The sequence below is a fragment of the Poecile atricapillus genome, chromosome 1 (assembly GCF_030490865.1).
Source record: "Poecile atricapillus isolate bPoeAtr1 chromosome 1, bPoeAtr1.hap1, whole genome shotgun sequence".
NCBI classification, from domain to species: Eukaryota; Metazoa; Chordata; class Aves; order Passeriformes; family Paridae; genus Poecile; species Poecile atricapillus.
This window is the reverse complement of record NC_081249.1, coordinates 62,680,476-62,694,431: the sequence shown is the minus strand read 5'-3', so window position 1 is coordinate 62,694,431 and position 13,956 is coordinate 62,680,476. Positions and strand designations below refer to the sequence as shown.

The 13,956-nt window shown below is 46.9% G+C and overlaps 1 protein-coding gene across 5 annotated transcripts; it reads right to left on the bottom strand.

The window, feature by feature from the left end:
* Positions 1–5,019: 5,019 nt before the first annotated feature.
* MLNR (motilin receptor) lies at positions 5,020–13,663 on the bottom strand. Of its 5 annotated transcripts, none has more exons than XM_058829209.1 (3): positions 12,824–13,663; positions 12,458–12,572; positions 10,525–10,927 (listed from the first exon to the last, which is right to left on the bottom strand). In XM_058829209.1, the coding sequence occupies exons 1-3, from the start codon at positions 13,596–13,598 to the stop codon at positions 10,666–10,668; spliced, it is 1,152 nt and encodes a 383-aa protein (XP_058685192.1). In that variant the 5' UTR covers positions 13,599–13,663; the 3' UTR covers positions 10,525–10,665. The 5 variants fall into 5 exon arrangements, with proteins under 5 accessions (XP_058685196.1, XP_058685193.1, XP_058685192.1 ...); XM_058829212.1 differs by having other exon boundaries at positions 10,710–10,854; XM_058829213.1 differs by lacking the exons at positions 10,525–10,927; positions 12,458–12,572 and adding an exon at positions 5,020–5,152.
* Between the last annotated feature and the right edge of the window lie 293 nt (positions 13,664–13,956).

The following is a 13,956-nucleotide window of genomic DNA, read 5'->3' as shown; positions in this document are numbered from 1 at the left end:
TTAAAACAGACTGCATCAAGCAAAAGGATAACACCTTTCAGTATGTTTTTCCCCCAGTATCCCAAAACCAAATCAAGACTTGCAAGAAGTCTCTCTGCTCTGTTATATCTTGAAGTGTTTTTTTTCCCTGCCCCTCTGTGTTAGAGAATCTTCTCTCACAAGCAGCTTACTGATTCAGACACGGTATTTGACTTGTGTGCTTTAGGGTTTCCTTTCAGAGCTGGGCATGGAGGTGGGATGTTTGAGGGTCAGTAAGCCTGAAGTAAGTGGAAATGAAATTTACAGCAACATTCATCTGTAACTTGCACCTCTTTGTGTCACCTCTTTGTGCTGGAGTTGTCTTTATAAGAGGGGAGGCAGCATGATGGATGGATGAATGGATGGATAGATAGATAGATAGATAGATAGATAGATAGATAGATAGATAGATAGATAGATAGATAGATAGATAATGTCTCATCCTAAAATGGCTTTTAATCTAATTATGATCTTGAATTTGAAAGTTCCCACTGACTGGACTGGGACTACAGGATTTGCTGCTTCTGCTTGCCTTCCACCAAAAGCTGCAAGTAAAAGCTAGAGGGCAGCTGTCAACAACATCTCTGTGGAGCATAAAGAGGGTACTCATTCACTCCAGAACCAAGATAAATCATGTAATTCCCTAAAATTTGTTGAAAGGAAAATGGCACCAACCCTACTGCAGAAATCATCCCTGCCCAGGGACTAAATGGGCTTCTTTAGGCAAGATTACAGTAGAGAAGAGGATGGTAGTAATGAGGAAAAGTGGGTATTAGTCTTGCTGTTCTTTTATATACAATTCAGGGCAATTCAGCCTTTCCTGTTAACCAGCATGTTGCCCTCTGAGCTTCAATTTTTATAATTTACAGATTGGTAAGAATTTCTGGATGGGCTTTTTCTCCTTGAAAGAGACCTGCTGAAAAAAACCTGCGTCTCTTCCCAGCTGCAGTTTGTTCCTGCATCTGTGTCTTACAAAACCAATTCATTCAAATGATTGATTGCTTAACACCCCTTTCCCCTCAGAAAAGGGGACCTGTTTGCTTGGGTGTTCCATTTGGGGTGTCCTAGAAGGACATTGCTGATATGTTGTGTTCTGATCTAACTGATGGGAGGAAGCAAAAGCTCTCTCTGCTGCAATGTCCTCTGTTGTCATACTCCTTGTGTTCTCATACCTCTGGTATGTTTGCATTTGTGCAGGTACCTTCTGATACACAGCTGTGTGATCATCTTGGCTCATGACCTTCAGGATTTTATCCTTTGCCATAATTTAATAGACATTTGGTATAGCAACAGTGCTCACAGTTTACTGAGATGTTCTGCTGGGCTTTTATGGTGCTCCTTGTAATGCTGTTGAACGTTTTTACCCCCTCATCTTCATGGTATCAATGGGCTGAAAATCTCATTCCCCATCACCGTCTCTTTTGGGGTTGATTTGCTGAGAAAACATATTCCTGCATTGCAGTTACATACTTTGCAGTATTTTTCTGTATCTGAGAACTGCAGGTTTTAGATCCTGCATCCAGGTTTCCTGCAGTACCATCAATTCTTTCAAGGTAGACAACTTCACACCTACCTCAAAATTCTAGATGGAGTATAATGATAAACAGAGAAGCTGTTGATCTGTTTAAAGACTAGTAAAAACTTATAGTGCTTATTCTTGGGGGTTTGGATCTTTATTAATCTCTATGAGTTCTACTTTGACTGTTGATTTGCTTTCTGGATTTAAAAACAAATCCTCTCCTCTTTTTATCTGTGAGCTGTTAAGCATCTGTAACAGCTAGGCCCATCAGTTCATGTAGGAAATAGTTGATATTTGTTATTACCATGCAAATACAACAAGGTGCTCTTTTTATCTCTTAACACCCCTTGTATAAATGACCTAGGAACAGATGTGCTTGCTTTGTAAAGCAGCATGCTGAAGTACACGCAGTGGAAAGGGAAATAGTTGGAGTGTGAGGTGGCAGGAGTGTGATTTGTGATGGCTGCAATGCTGAGCAGGGAAACCTGCCCTGAGCAGGAGCCCCTCCAAGAGTCTTTATTACTCTCTGCCTTTTTCACTGCTTTGAAGAACAGCAAGATTAGGAGTCATGTAAAAGTCAGTTTGACAACAGTGGAGGCAGCATCTGTCAACTCTATGTCATGGAGGCAGGAAAAATGAGTAGGCCCCAGTCCCTCCTTTGTGAGGGAGAGTTCAGTGTCCTGCCATGTTGATGGTGCATGGCACCACTGATACTTTCTTTATGAGCAGCCTTTTCCTCCCTGGTCACTGACAGCAGTCAGTGATGCCTCTTTCTTCCCTCCTCCAAGCAGGGCCAGGTTTGTGCAGTGATTGCTTCTGCAGGTACCTACAGATAGGTGGATCACTCTCCTGCTTTTACCTTGTTAAACAACAGCCACTAAGGCACAGTGGAGGTGTTTTGCAGGCTGGTGAGTGAACATCCTTTGGCTGCACCAGGGTTCCTCCCAAATGGCACCAAGCACTATCAGGATCCTTCCTAGCTCAGTGACCACTTTGAGTTTGCTCCGCTGGCTTCAACATGAGTGTGAGGTCCTGGTCACTCCACACCACCCTGCTCTGTGGGTCTGTGACCCAAACTCATTCCAGCTTCCCTGAGCACAGGTGTGGGATTTTGCTCCCTGTCATTTGTGAGATAGAGCTCGGTTTTAAAGGCTTCATTGTATAAATATCCCAAAGACTGGCCAGCACAAAACCAGCACCCTGTCTGCTCTTCTGGTCTGCAAGCCCACAGAGGCATTTTCTTCTAAGGTTGTCTTTTTTGATGACCTTCAGTTGTAACGCAGTGATATGTGCTGTCAAATGGTCTATCTCGAATATTTCTCCCTTTATGTAACAAAAATTACCTGTCAATTTTTTCTTGCTGGCATGTCTTTCATTTGACAGCCTTGTCCCATGTTTTGGTGACAAGGAGGCAAGAAGTCCATTTTTTTTTCTGTATTTAGAAATAAATGCAGTATTCCTAGAGCCCAAACTAAAATGTAATACATTTGACATTTCTACATAGAGGCATATTACTCCTCACACACACTGCACTTCACAAAGCAAGAGGTGTCTGAGAAGAAGGAAACCAATTGAAAGTGAGGACTCTGGCTATTGCAAGTTCCTGATGGATGAGCTGTTGTTTCTCACCAACAGCTGCAAAATGGACTCTGAAGACCAAACCAGTTAGTGAAGGGAAAATACTTAAGGAGAGAAGCATTTATGGGGAAGAAATGGATCTGGGTAGATCTCATCTGTGTGGTAGGGGGTTTCTGCTCCATGGGACCAACTTCTGCTTCTCTTCCATGTTTCCCTTTGCTCTTCCCAGGCTTGTCTCAGCTAGGGCTATTTAAAGCCATGTCCATCCTTCCCTGCTTCTTTCCCATCCCCAGGCTCTTCAGGAGGGATCTCCCTTCACAACAGATAGCATGGAAAGGAGCAAAAATTTCTTTGTTCTGAGTCTGTCCCTTCTGCATCTTTGTGGTAACTTCCCAGAGGCCGGAAAATTTGCCTTCCACTCTGTGGGAGCAGCTTTCCTTGTCTCAGCTGCCTTAGTTCACAGGCTTGCTCTAGAGGAGCAGAATGCTGTGGGCAAGTGGACGAGATGGTTCCCTGGCACAGATGTGGCTTGTCCAGGTCAGTCCAGCAGACTCTGCTGAAGTCTCTTGAAGTCTGGAAAGAGGTAGTGCCTACAAGCCTCAAATAAAGCCCAGGTCTGGGAATGCTGCCTGATTTGGCAGAATTGAAACTTTGAAATAAGAATATGTTTCCTATGCTGTGCTCAGCTGCTGCAGGAGAGGGGGAAACTCAGCCTCTCTCCACATTCCTCTTCTTCTGTGGTTGTGGACAGCTTGTGCTTCCACAGGCTTAAAACATAACTTGTCTTTGGGGTGTATTTGTGCAGCACAGACAAAAAGCAGACCTATATTCAAATTAGGGAACTGATTTCCTTGTTAAGATGGGGAAAATTTGTTGCACAGGAGCCACACATTTGTTGGGCATATGCTTCCCTTTATAATCAGTTTAGCTGCAAGCTGGGCAGTGCTGGTATCCTTGATTTATAGCAGACGCCAGGTAATTTTTGTTGCTTTCAAGGTTTCCTGACATTGCTTTGCAACCTCTGGAGAGCTTCAGAGTGCATAAACATTAAGCAGAGTTACACAGAGTATTCTGAGTTGAAAGGCACCCACAAGGATCATCGAGCCTAACTCTTCAGTGAATGGCCCAAATAGGGATTGAAGCCACTTGCAGAGTCCTGCTGTGCTTGGATAACCCTGATACAACAGTCCTACGGAACTGTCACAGGCTCTGTGAGGTGACATCACGGCTGAGTTTCTCCAAGCACTGACACAGAACTGACTTGCTTTTGCTGTGGTGAAATGCTGCTCCTTGTCACATGGGGTGATGTTAAATAAGTTCCAGAGGGACAAAAAAGTTACTTTTATCCTTTTGCTGCCTTTTCTCTCTTATTCTGGCCAGGATAGCTGTCACCTCTGATACTGCACCAACCTCCACAGGGATTTGGGTGCCTCGTGTTACAGAAATACAGTGGTGGTGGTTCGTCCATTCCAGGTAAATACAGCCTCCCATCTGGCTTGCATTCTTGTCACTTCATACTGGTTTTAGTGATCTCCAGATGATGCATCTCAGGCTGGTTCACTGTGCTGAATTTGGGCTCTTTGCTAAGGACAGTGGTATTTGATGGAGTCTCAGGTTTAGGACACCTGACTGCAGCCCACACTAAAGGTTGACCTTGTGGATACATCCCTGGTTGCATGCAGGGGTCATGCTGGGGTTGAGGGAAAACACTCTGAGTTTCCTCTCCTGCCCTGCGTTTTTGCCTGTAGCCCCTAGGACAGTGTCCATGAGGGGCTGTGGGGAGCGATGGAACTTGTGCAAGGGCTTTACGTGGCCTTCATATCTTGGGAAAAAATTGACCCAGCCCATCTTAAGGGTTAATCTTTTTTTTAAAATCAGCTCACACAGAGGTGCTGTTAAAACTTTAAACAACCTTAACATGAGCTCATACAGGCTCATGGCTGATGGGGACAGGCTGTGGTCGAAGTGTCTGGCTCCCCACCAATCCCTGGAAGCCTGGATGGGCCCCTTGGCAGAGGTATTTGTCACAGACCGCTTCTGAAAGAGAAATAAATGAATCCCTCTGGTGAGTTCTGGCTGGGAGAAGGGAAAAGGAGGGAAAGCAGACAGCACTGTGCACCACAGTGGGGGAAGAAAGATGAAGTCCAAAAGTGGAGATAGAAAGAGCAGGGACTCATCTTGGAAAAGGGGCAGCATGCAAATGGAGTAATCTGAGGGGAAGATGAGGCAAGTGAGAGGCAGGACAGAGTTGTCAGCCCCTCTGCTCTCTGTCCTCTCTCAGGACACATGCCACCCCCATCCTGGTTATATATCCTTGGAGTTCTGCTGTTCCAGTGGGCCTGGAAGCCCCCAGCCACTGGGAAGGAGACTGAGATGATGTGTAGGGCAGCTCTGATCCTGCCTATGGGGGACTGAGGACATGGGCTCTTGGACACATGCAGCCCCTGGAAAAACAAAGCAGTGCTGCTCCTTAGAGCTGCTGCAGGAAGAGATTCCAGCCTCATCTCTATTAGGTACTTCCCAACCTAGACAGTCATTTTCTGGCTTTCTTAAACACTCTGGAAACCTTAGGCTTTGGTGGCATGCTTGGAGATTTGTGTGGCCCATGGAAGCACTGGATGATACCAGCCTTAACATTTTGGGTCACCAGAGGGTTCTCACAGTAGGGACACTGAGCAGAAGACAACATTGATTTTGCTTCCCAGTGTTTTGAGGCTCAGATTGAGGTTCCATCAGTGACATCTGGACAGGCACCAGAGATCCTTGGTCCCTTGATATTCACCCAGATGTTGCAAGCCCTGGTCTGCTTTGTCATGAGAAGCACCAATTGTGCCTCAGCAGTAAACAACAATGCAACAACTGGACTTGTGCCTGTGGAAAATGCTGTGCTTTGCCTGATGGGAAAATCTTTTAACTATCTTTTAATCTTTTTACATCTTTTAACATCTACTGGTACCAGGTGCACAAGTGGTTAAATTTTGTGTTTGCCCCCAACTCCTCAAATGCAAACCTTTTCCCCACTTGCAGTATTTTCCCCCAGTTTTCTTCTGAGCTCCAGGAAATCCCCACCAAAAGTCAAGTGCAGCATCATTGGTGACCAGGAGCATATGGTAACAGTAAACCAGTAAATAGTTCCCTAAAGCACTGAAATATACTTGTGGATACTAATTTTATCATAGAATTGGCCTATTTTGGTAATGTTAAGCCTGCTTCTAAATCAAATAGGAAGTGGCACCCTAGGGATGCTGGGGCTTGTTCCTATCAGACTGGATTGATCCAAGGCCAAGACCATGTTTGTTGGTTTAGCTATTTCAGACCACATAGGGCCACTTTATACCTATTTGGTTTTCTTCTTACTTTGTATAATCCCTTTGTTTGATTGCTGAGATGGCCTTAGGCTTTATGTTTCCTGTGGGAGTGATGGAGCACAGTGACAAATGGAATTTTAGAGGGGATGACTGCGGGGAGAAAACGTGTCCTTGCACCTTTCTGTTTGCCAAGTCAGCTGCACATGGCCCTTGGAGACAGCATCACTTCAGCAAGTACAAGAGCAGCTTTGAACTTGAGAGGTCTTTGTTCACCTGAGTGCACCAAACCTCTCTAAAACAACTTGCTCTTCCCTTCCCTTCCCTTCCCTTCCCTTCCCTTCCCTTCCCTTCCCTTCCCTTCCCTTCCCTTCCCTTCCCTTCCCTTCCCTTCCCTTCCCTTCCCTTCCCTTCCCTTCCCTTCCCTTCCCTTCCCTTCCCTTCCCTTCCCTTCCCTTCCCTTCCCTTCCCTTCCCTTCCCTTCCCTTCCCTTCCCTTCCCTTCCCTTCCCTTCCCTTCCCTTCCCTTCCCTTCCCTTCCCTTCCCTTCCCTTCCCTTCCCTTCTTTTTCTCTTTTCTTCTTTTCTTATTTTCTTATTTTCTTATTTTCTTTCCTTGTCTCTCTTTCTCTCATTCTCTTTATCTTCCTTCCTTCCTGGTGGCCACACCCAATGCCACCTCAGTGCTAGGGGCCAAGTTGTGCCTTTCGACTATGGTCCGTAGGAAGAGTTTCTTCCCTGTTAAGAAAACCCTGTTCACATGTTTAAAATTGGATGGTTTTAGGTTCCTTTCAAGCTTCAGGTGGCTAACTTTGGGTTCAGCTCTTCCTCAGTACAACCACAACCCTAGCAAGTCTCAGGGCTCTGTCAAATCACTGATTTTCTTTCCTGTGATTTTCAACATAACTTACATGCATGCTTTAAAAAAGAGACTATCTCACCATACTTCCCTTTTGTCATCTGGTCTCTCTGCTTTTCTTTTACACCCCTGCCCCATTTTCTCTCTCTCTCTTTCTAGTTCATTTTCTCTTGTATATTATAGCTTTCATGGTATGGAAATGACTTCTGAAATACTTAGAGATAGCCTGCCTGCTCATGGACTCAGTGTTCCTGGGAAGTGCTGCTTTATTTACAACATCCCTGCTTACACAATCCAGTACTGAATGCCAGAGACAGCAGTGCCAGGCCTTGTTAATTCTGAGTAAACACCCTAGACTTCATCCATAGCCAGCTGGGGTGGTGATGGACCCCACACCTCTCAGCTGCTATAGTGAATTCAGCTTTACTTTAAAAAGGCTTAGTGAAATTCAGCTCTCAGCAACGTGGAAGAGAGACGGAGCTTCATATCTGATCTCTCTGGAGGCGTTAATTCAGCTCTGTGCCCCAAGAAATCTCTGTAGGAATGCTACTGGGCTTACAGAAATCTGACCTTTTATCTCCTGCAGGTCAGGGTGTGTCAAACGGAACAACCAATAAGAAACACAGAATTAACATGAACTGAAAAGGATGCTGGACAGGTGGCATTTTGCTTCATCACGCCTGTGAAGGTGTCTAGATAAGGTTTGTCCCCTAAGGAAAGTGGCAAACATCCTAAATAATTTCTTTCCTCCAAGGAAGGATGGGTGTATTTTTGGCTGGCTCACTGTCCCCCACAACTATCTATTTCCCAAGCCTTTGTTCTGGTGGGGAGATGGTATTAACAAGGCACTGCAAGCTCACAGGTGGATTTTGCTGCCTGTATTATTCTACTAAGCATGCAAGGAGGATACTTTTTAACAGGGGTACAAATGACTTTCCCAGAAAACTGTACCATTTCCATGGAGTCTGCCAGCAGGAGCAGAAGCCTGCTGCTGCAGTATCTGAGGCTGGGCAGGAGCAGCCCAAGCCTGGAGCTCCCTGCAGAAACACAGTGAATGCATGAGCAGCTTGGGAGCAGCAAGCTGGAGTCCCGGCTGAGAGGGACCTGCTTTAGACACCCAGCACACAGAGCAGAGCAGTGCCAGGGCTGTCTGTGGCAGGGAGTGCACCCTAGAAAAGGGGGTTCAGGACAGTGTCCCACTAGGGCATTTCCCTCCTTCCTCCACTCATCTTGTGCTTCTGGCACCTATGCAATTGCTTTTGGGGAAATTTCTGATGAGCAAGTACTTCACTCCCAGTGCAATTTAGCAGCAACTGATAAAGGAAAAGCCATTATCAGGAGACCGCAGGCATGCAGAAGCAGCTCCATGGCCACGTATCAATATGATAAAGCTTTTTTCCTCTCCTTGGTCTACATACATTCACAAAGATTGCTGTTCATAATAACTTGCCTGATCCCCCCCAAAATAACAGCTGTTCCTTTATGATAACTGAGCATCTTAATGACACCCCTCAGCAAAAGCAGCCTTACCCAAGCCTTGCAGACAACTGCTTTTACCAGTATGAAGCTGACAGAAAAAGGAAATTTTATGTGTATGCAGTGAGATAGATTTTTTTTCTGTCTTAAGATTTTTTTAGATTTTATTCAGTGACTCAGAGTTACAGATTCTTTAATGGAGAACTGGTCATATTTTTAAAACTCAGAGAAGATTTGGATTCAACTCTGCTGCCCTGAGATCTCTGAGCTGTTGAATTGATCTGGACTGGCTGCATTGATGGGCTGAGGACAGTTGTATGAGGCTCAATAAGGCCAAATGCTGGGTCCCTTGTGCCACTTTGGCCACAACAACCCCAGGCAGGGCTACAGGCTGGGGCAGAGTGTCTGGAAGATGGCCCAGCAGAAAAGCACCTGGGGGTGCTGGTCAACATCAGCTGAACATGAGCCAGCTGTGCCCAAGCGGCCAAAAAGGCCAGTGGCATCCTGGCCTGTGTCAGCAATAGGGTGGCCAGCAGGAGCAGGGCAGGGATTGTCCTCCTGTACTCAGCAGTAGTGAGGCCACACCTCAAATCCTGTGTTCAGTCCTGGGCCCCTCACTAAAAGAAGGACACTGAGGTGCAGGAGTATGTCCAGAGAAGGGCAACAGAACTGGGGAAGGCCCTGGAGCACAACTCAGGAGCAGCTGAGGGAGATGGGGGTGTTTAGCCTATATAAAAGGAGGCTCAGAGGGGACCTCATCACTCTCTACAACTGCCTGAAAGGAGGAGAAGTTAACAGAGAGCCAAGGGCAAACATGGACATACCGTCAGCGATGCTCCTGTAAGCACAGTCCCACATCATTGATTTTGGTCCAGATTTACACCACTAGAGCCAATAAAGTAACAAATAAAATACACAGAGGCAATGATCCTCTAGAGAAAACACTGCTGCATCTTCTTCTAGCTTTTCCTCACAATCAGCCTCCTTCCTAAATTGTCCAGTTGAAGTTTCCAATTAAAATCTTTTGGAGCAGAATTAGTGAGTTTGTTTTTGACTTGCAGTGCAGCATCGTGCAGCATCAGGTCCTGGGCATAGTCCAGCACATTCAGGGATGGGTCTCGTTTGTGGCAAGCTGGGTTAACTTGGTGTATTATTTGCACATGCAATACACAATGTGACGTGGTGGACCACTACCATTTACCAAACACTGCTCATCTATCCTAAGGAATGATGTGGGTTATCTCAAGTTTTACAACAGGGGACTGGTTGCTAACATATAAATAAAAGACCTCATTTGATCCTGTGGATCAGGCCAAAAGGGTTAAGGCCAGAGACTGCTGTGTGCAGCAGATGCTTTCCTAAGGGAAATTAGTGAAACTGCCCAAGAAAGTCCCCTTCATGATTACAAGACCAAGTACTAAAAAGCCTCTTTTTCCAGGGCTGTTCAGGCTGGCAGGTGATTTTTTTGCATCCATCTCCTTGTGAGACTGTGTTTTGTAAAATCTTGTTTATAAGAAAAACATTTTAAAATGGTGAAGGCTGTCTGGGAGTTTTACCCATTACAGCTCCCAAGAAGTGCTCCTTTGCAGACTTTGGTGTTACAATTTTTAGAAAATACTAGAAATGGCACAGAACACGTGCAATGAACAATATGTAATGAAGTAAACCCATGGTTTTACTGGCAATGTACTCCAGCTTTTCCTACTGACTTACCATCTTTCACGACTTGCACATCATTCTCCCTACTTCATGGTGCCTGCCTGCTCTGTTATCAAAAATACAAGTATTCCAAAATACAGACAGTTACGAAATAACACACGCCCTAACAAATGTCCATCCTTTTGTGACTCTCCTGCGAGAAGGATGTTCCCTTCCTTGGGCAAGAATGCCCGAAGAAGTGTGGGATGCAGGCTCAGAAGCTGGTGGTGTACTCGTTCCGTGTGCTGGCGCTGGTCTCTGTGTAGCCCCCAGCGTCTTTTGTTACAGTGAAAGCCCTTTCTGCAGCTCGGCGTGGCAGCAGCAGCTTGCAGGCTGCTGCCCTGTACTTCTTCGAAATGAGGTTGTAGAGGACAGGGTTGATGGATGCGCTCAGGTAGAAAAGCTGCAGGGCGAATATATTAAAGTACTGGGAGAACAGCATCGTCCTCATGTCCCGGGTGTTTATAAATATGATCCTGCCAATGTGGAAAGGCAACCAGCAAATTACAAAGGCCAGAACCACCACAGCTATAAGACAAAACAACACATGTGGCAGTTAAGGAGTGAGTTAACTTTTCAACCATCCAGTAAACTAAATTTTACGTGGCTGATTTTTCAGGTTCTTCTAACTGATACAAATGATATATAGAAATAATGGCATTAAGTTGTTGGAAAACAATTAAAAAATGGGAATAGCATCAAGTCTGACTGTTAGTCTTTGAAGTAAAAGGTAACTGGTAAGATTTTAAGCTAAACTGAGATGAGGTTTGCTGAGAAAAATGTAAACTACAACAGTGGCATTCCATCTGTATAATAACATTAGGCACTACAGAAATCCCCCCTGACTATGTCTGTAATGCCACATATGAGACAGGAAAACAAAACTCAGAATGAGCAGTTTTTGTGGAAGCTCCACAGCAGCTCCATTTGCAGCAGAGTTGTTGTTTAACTTGTCTGCATCACCGAAAAACACCCAGGCTGCACCTCAGTCACCCAAAGTCCCACAGAATTCCCTCCATTGTGACGGGATGATATCTAATATAAAGACTTTACAGTGTAGTTGGGCAATTGATTTTTTTCCCACTAAAGCTTTTTCATGCATCCCCAGACCATTACTGCTGGAGACAGGTATTTGCCTAAACGGATCTCTAGCCCGTGTCACTTCAGGTGTTCTCCTGGTCCTGTGTTGCATTTTAGCACAATGAGAACAAATACCAAACCCTCTTGCAATGGCAACACAGCAGGAGCAGATGAGGAACAATTACATAAGTGTAGTACTGTATCCACACTTTTGTTTTTGTTTATAAATGTATGAAAGTAAAACAAACATGCATTTGTAGAGCATCCTCCGTGCTTCTCAGAGCTTAAATAAAAAGGATGCAGCCAAAGAAAGTTTGGATCTGAAATACGCCACAGACACCTGGTGCTGCTGGATCTTTGAGATAAGGGGGCACTGGTCCTATTCAGGGGGTTCTGAGATCGTGGATATGAGTGCTTCTGTCGGAAAACCCTGTGCCTACTTCAGTGTAAGTAACTTCCTCAAGTAAGTCGGCAAAATTCTCTCAGGCTGATTAGTTTCTTTCCTTTGTGCTATGCTATTTCCATCCAGCTGATTACACTCTCAGTAAAAGAAATCTCCCATGTGACATGTAAAAACTACATGAAAGGTAGGCAAAAGTAGTAATTGGGGCATTTTGTTTTATGTTCCTTAGTCAATAGTTGGATTTATTTTTTTCTTTCCCTTTAGATTGGTCACTACTTATAAACATTAAAGCCCCAGGGCAGACTAAGATCTCTAACTTTCCCGAGTCTGATGCTGGATTACTGAATGTATGACTAAGAAAATGAACTAAAATTTATCAGCATCCTACATCTGTAGGAAGTGTTTTGGTATTATGGGATTTGTCTCCAAACAGCTCGAAGGGGTAAGTTGCTGTTTCTCAGCCTCTGTGGGCAACCAGTGAATTTACTCCTTGGAGAGCTGCAAAAGACCACTAAGAACTTACTTTTCAGTAAGAAGTAGAAATTTTCTTTGAAGAGGTGTTGCTGCCCACTGGAAGAGACTGCTGATGTTACCACAGTTTTTTCTGAATTTGCAGGCTATCTTGTACTTGATTCTGCCTGGTAAAATTCAGAAAACGGGTATTTTTGAGGAAGGCAGTCGTGCTGCTGCACGCGGGTGAAGCCTCAGCTGGGAGGGAGTGAAATCCCTGCCGTGACAGTTCACTGGTGGGCTCGGCAGCGTGGCTGGGATGTCCCCCTGTGCTATTCCCTGTCCTGTAGGGGAGCCGCGGGCGCTTCAGCCCGGCCAAGACCCTCAGCCCCGGTCCTTGCCCCAGCCGTAGCCCGAGCGGGATGGTGGCGGGACTCACCCAAGATCCGGATTGTCTGGCGGTGCCCCTTCTCCCGGAGGAGCGAGCTGGGGCCCCGCAGGCGGGAGTTGCTCCGCCACAGCTCGCGGCCGATGAAGCCGTAGAGGACGCTGAGGCAGGTGACGGGCAGGACGAAGTAGCAGGTGGTGACCCAGAACATGGTGGCCAGCAGGCCGGACTGCAGCGCCTGCGGGGTGGGCTTGCACTCGCGGCTGAAGTCGGTGTGGTTGTCGGGCTGCTCCACGCCGACCAGGAAGAAGAAGGGGCTGGCGGAGAGCAAGGCAAATGCCCAAAGGACGCCGATGGTGGCTTTCACCCGGCGCTTGGTGACGACCACCTTGGCCTTGAGGGGGAAGCAGATGGCGAGGTAGCGCTCCACGGTGAGGGCGGTGATGTGGAGGATGGTGCAGTAGGTGCAGCCCTCACTGAGGTAGTGCGAGAGGCGGCACACCAGCTGCCCGAAGATCCAGGGCCGGGAACGCCAGAGGCGGTAGAGGTCGAAGGGCAGCCCCACGAGGATGAGCAGGTCCGAGACGGCCATGCTGCCCAGGTAGAGGTTGGTGGTGGTCTTCATGTCGCGGTAGCTGCGGATGACCAGCACCGTGAGGACATTGCCCGCCACGCCGACCACGAAGAGCCCCAGGCAGACGGCCGTGACGGGAACGAGCACCCACACGGGCAGCGCCGGGCACAGCCGCTCGTCGCAGGGCGGCCACGGCCACGGCCACTCGGGCTCGCCCTCGCTGCCGTTCCCGGGGCCGCCGCCGCGCCGCATCCCGCCCGGGGCCGCGCCTTGCCCGGGGCAGCGCCGCTCCCGGCCCCGGCCGGCCCCGCCCCGCCCGCGCAGGTAGCGCGCCCCGCCCCGCCCCGCGGCCCGGCCCGCAGGGAAGGAGGGAGGGGAGGGGGGCGGCGGCGCTGCGCGTACAGGAGTGACCACCAGCAGCGAAAAAGAAGGTACTTTTTTTATTGTCCACAGACTCTTAAAGGTACTTTGCTACATCGTTTTATGTATTTTCTATCAGACTATACAGGTTCGTCTTCATGGAGCCCGACGTTGTACAACCGTAAAGTGATATGTTTGGTAGTGTATCTATAGCGTTTTAAAAACTTTAGAGTTTCTCTTTTTCTTTTAT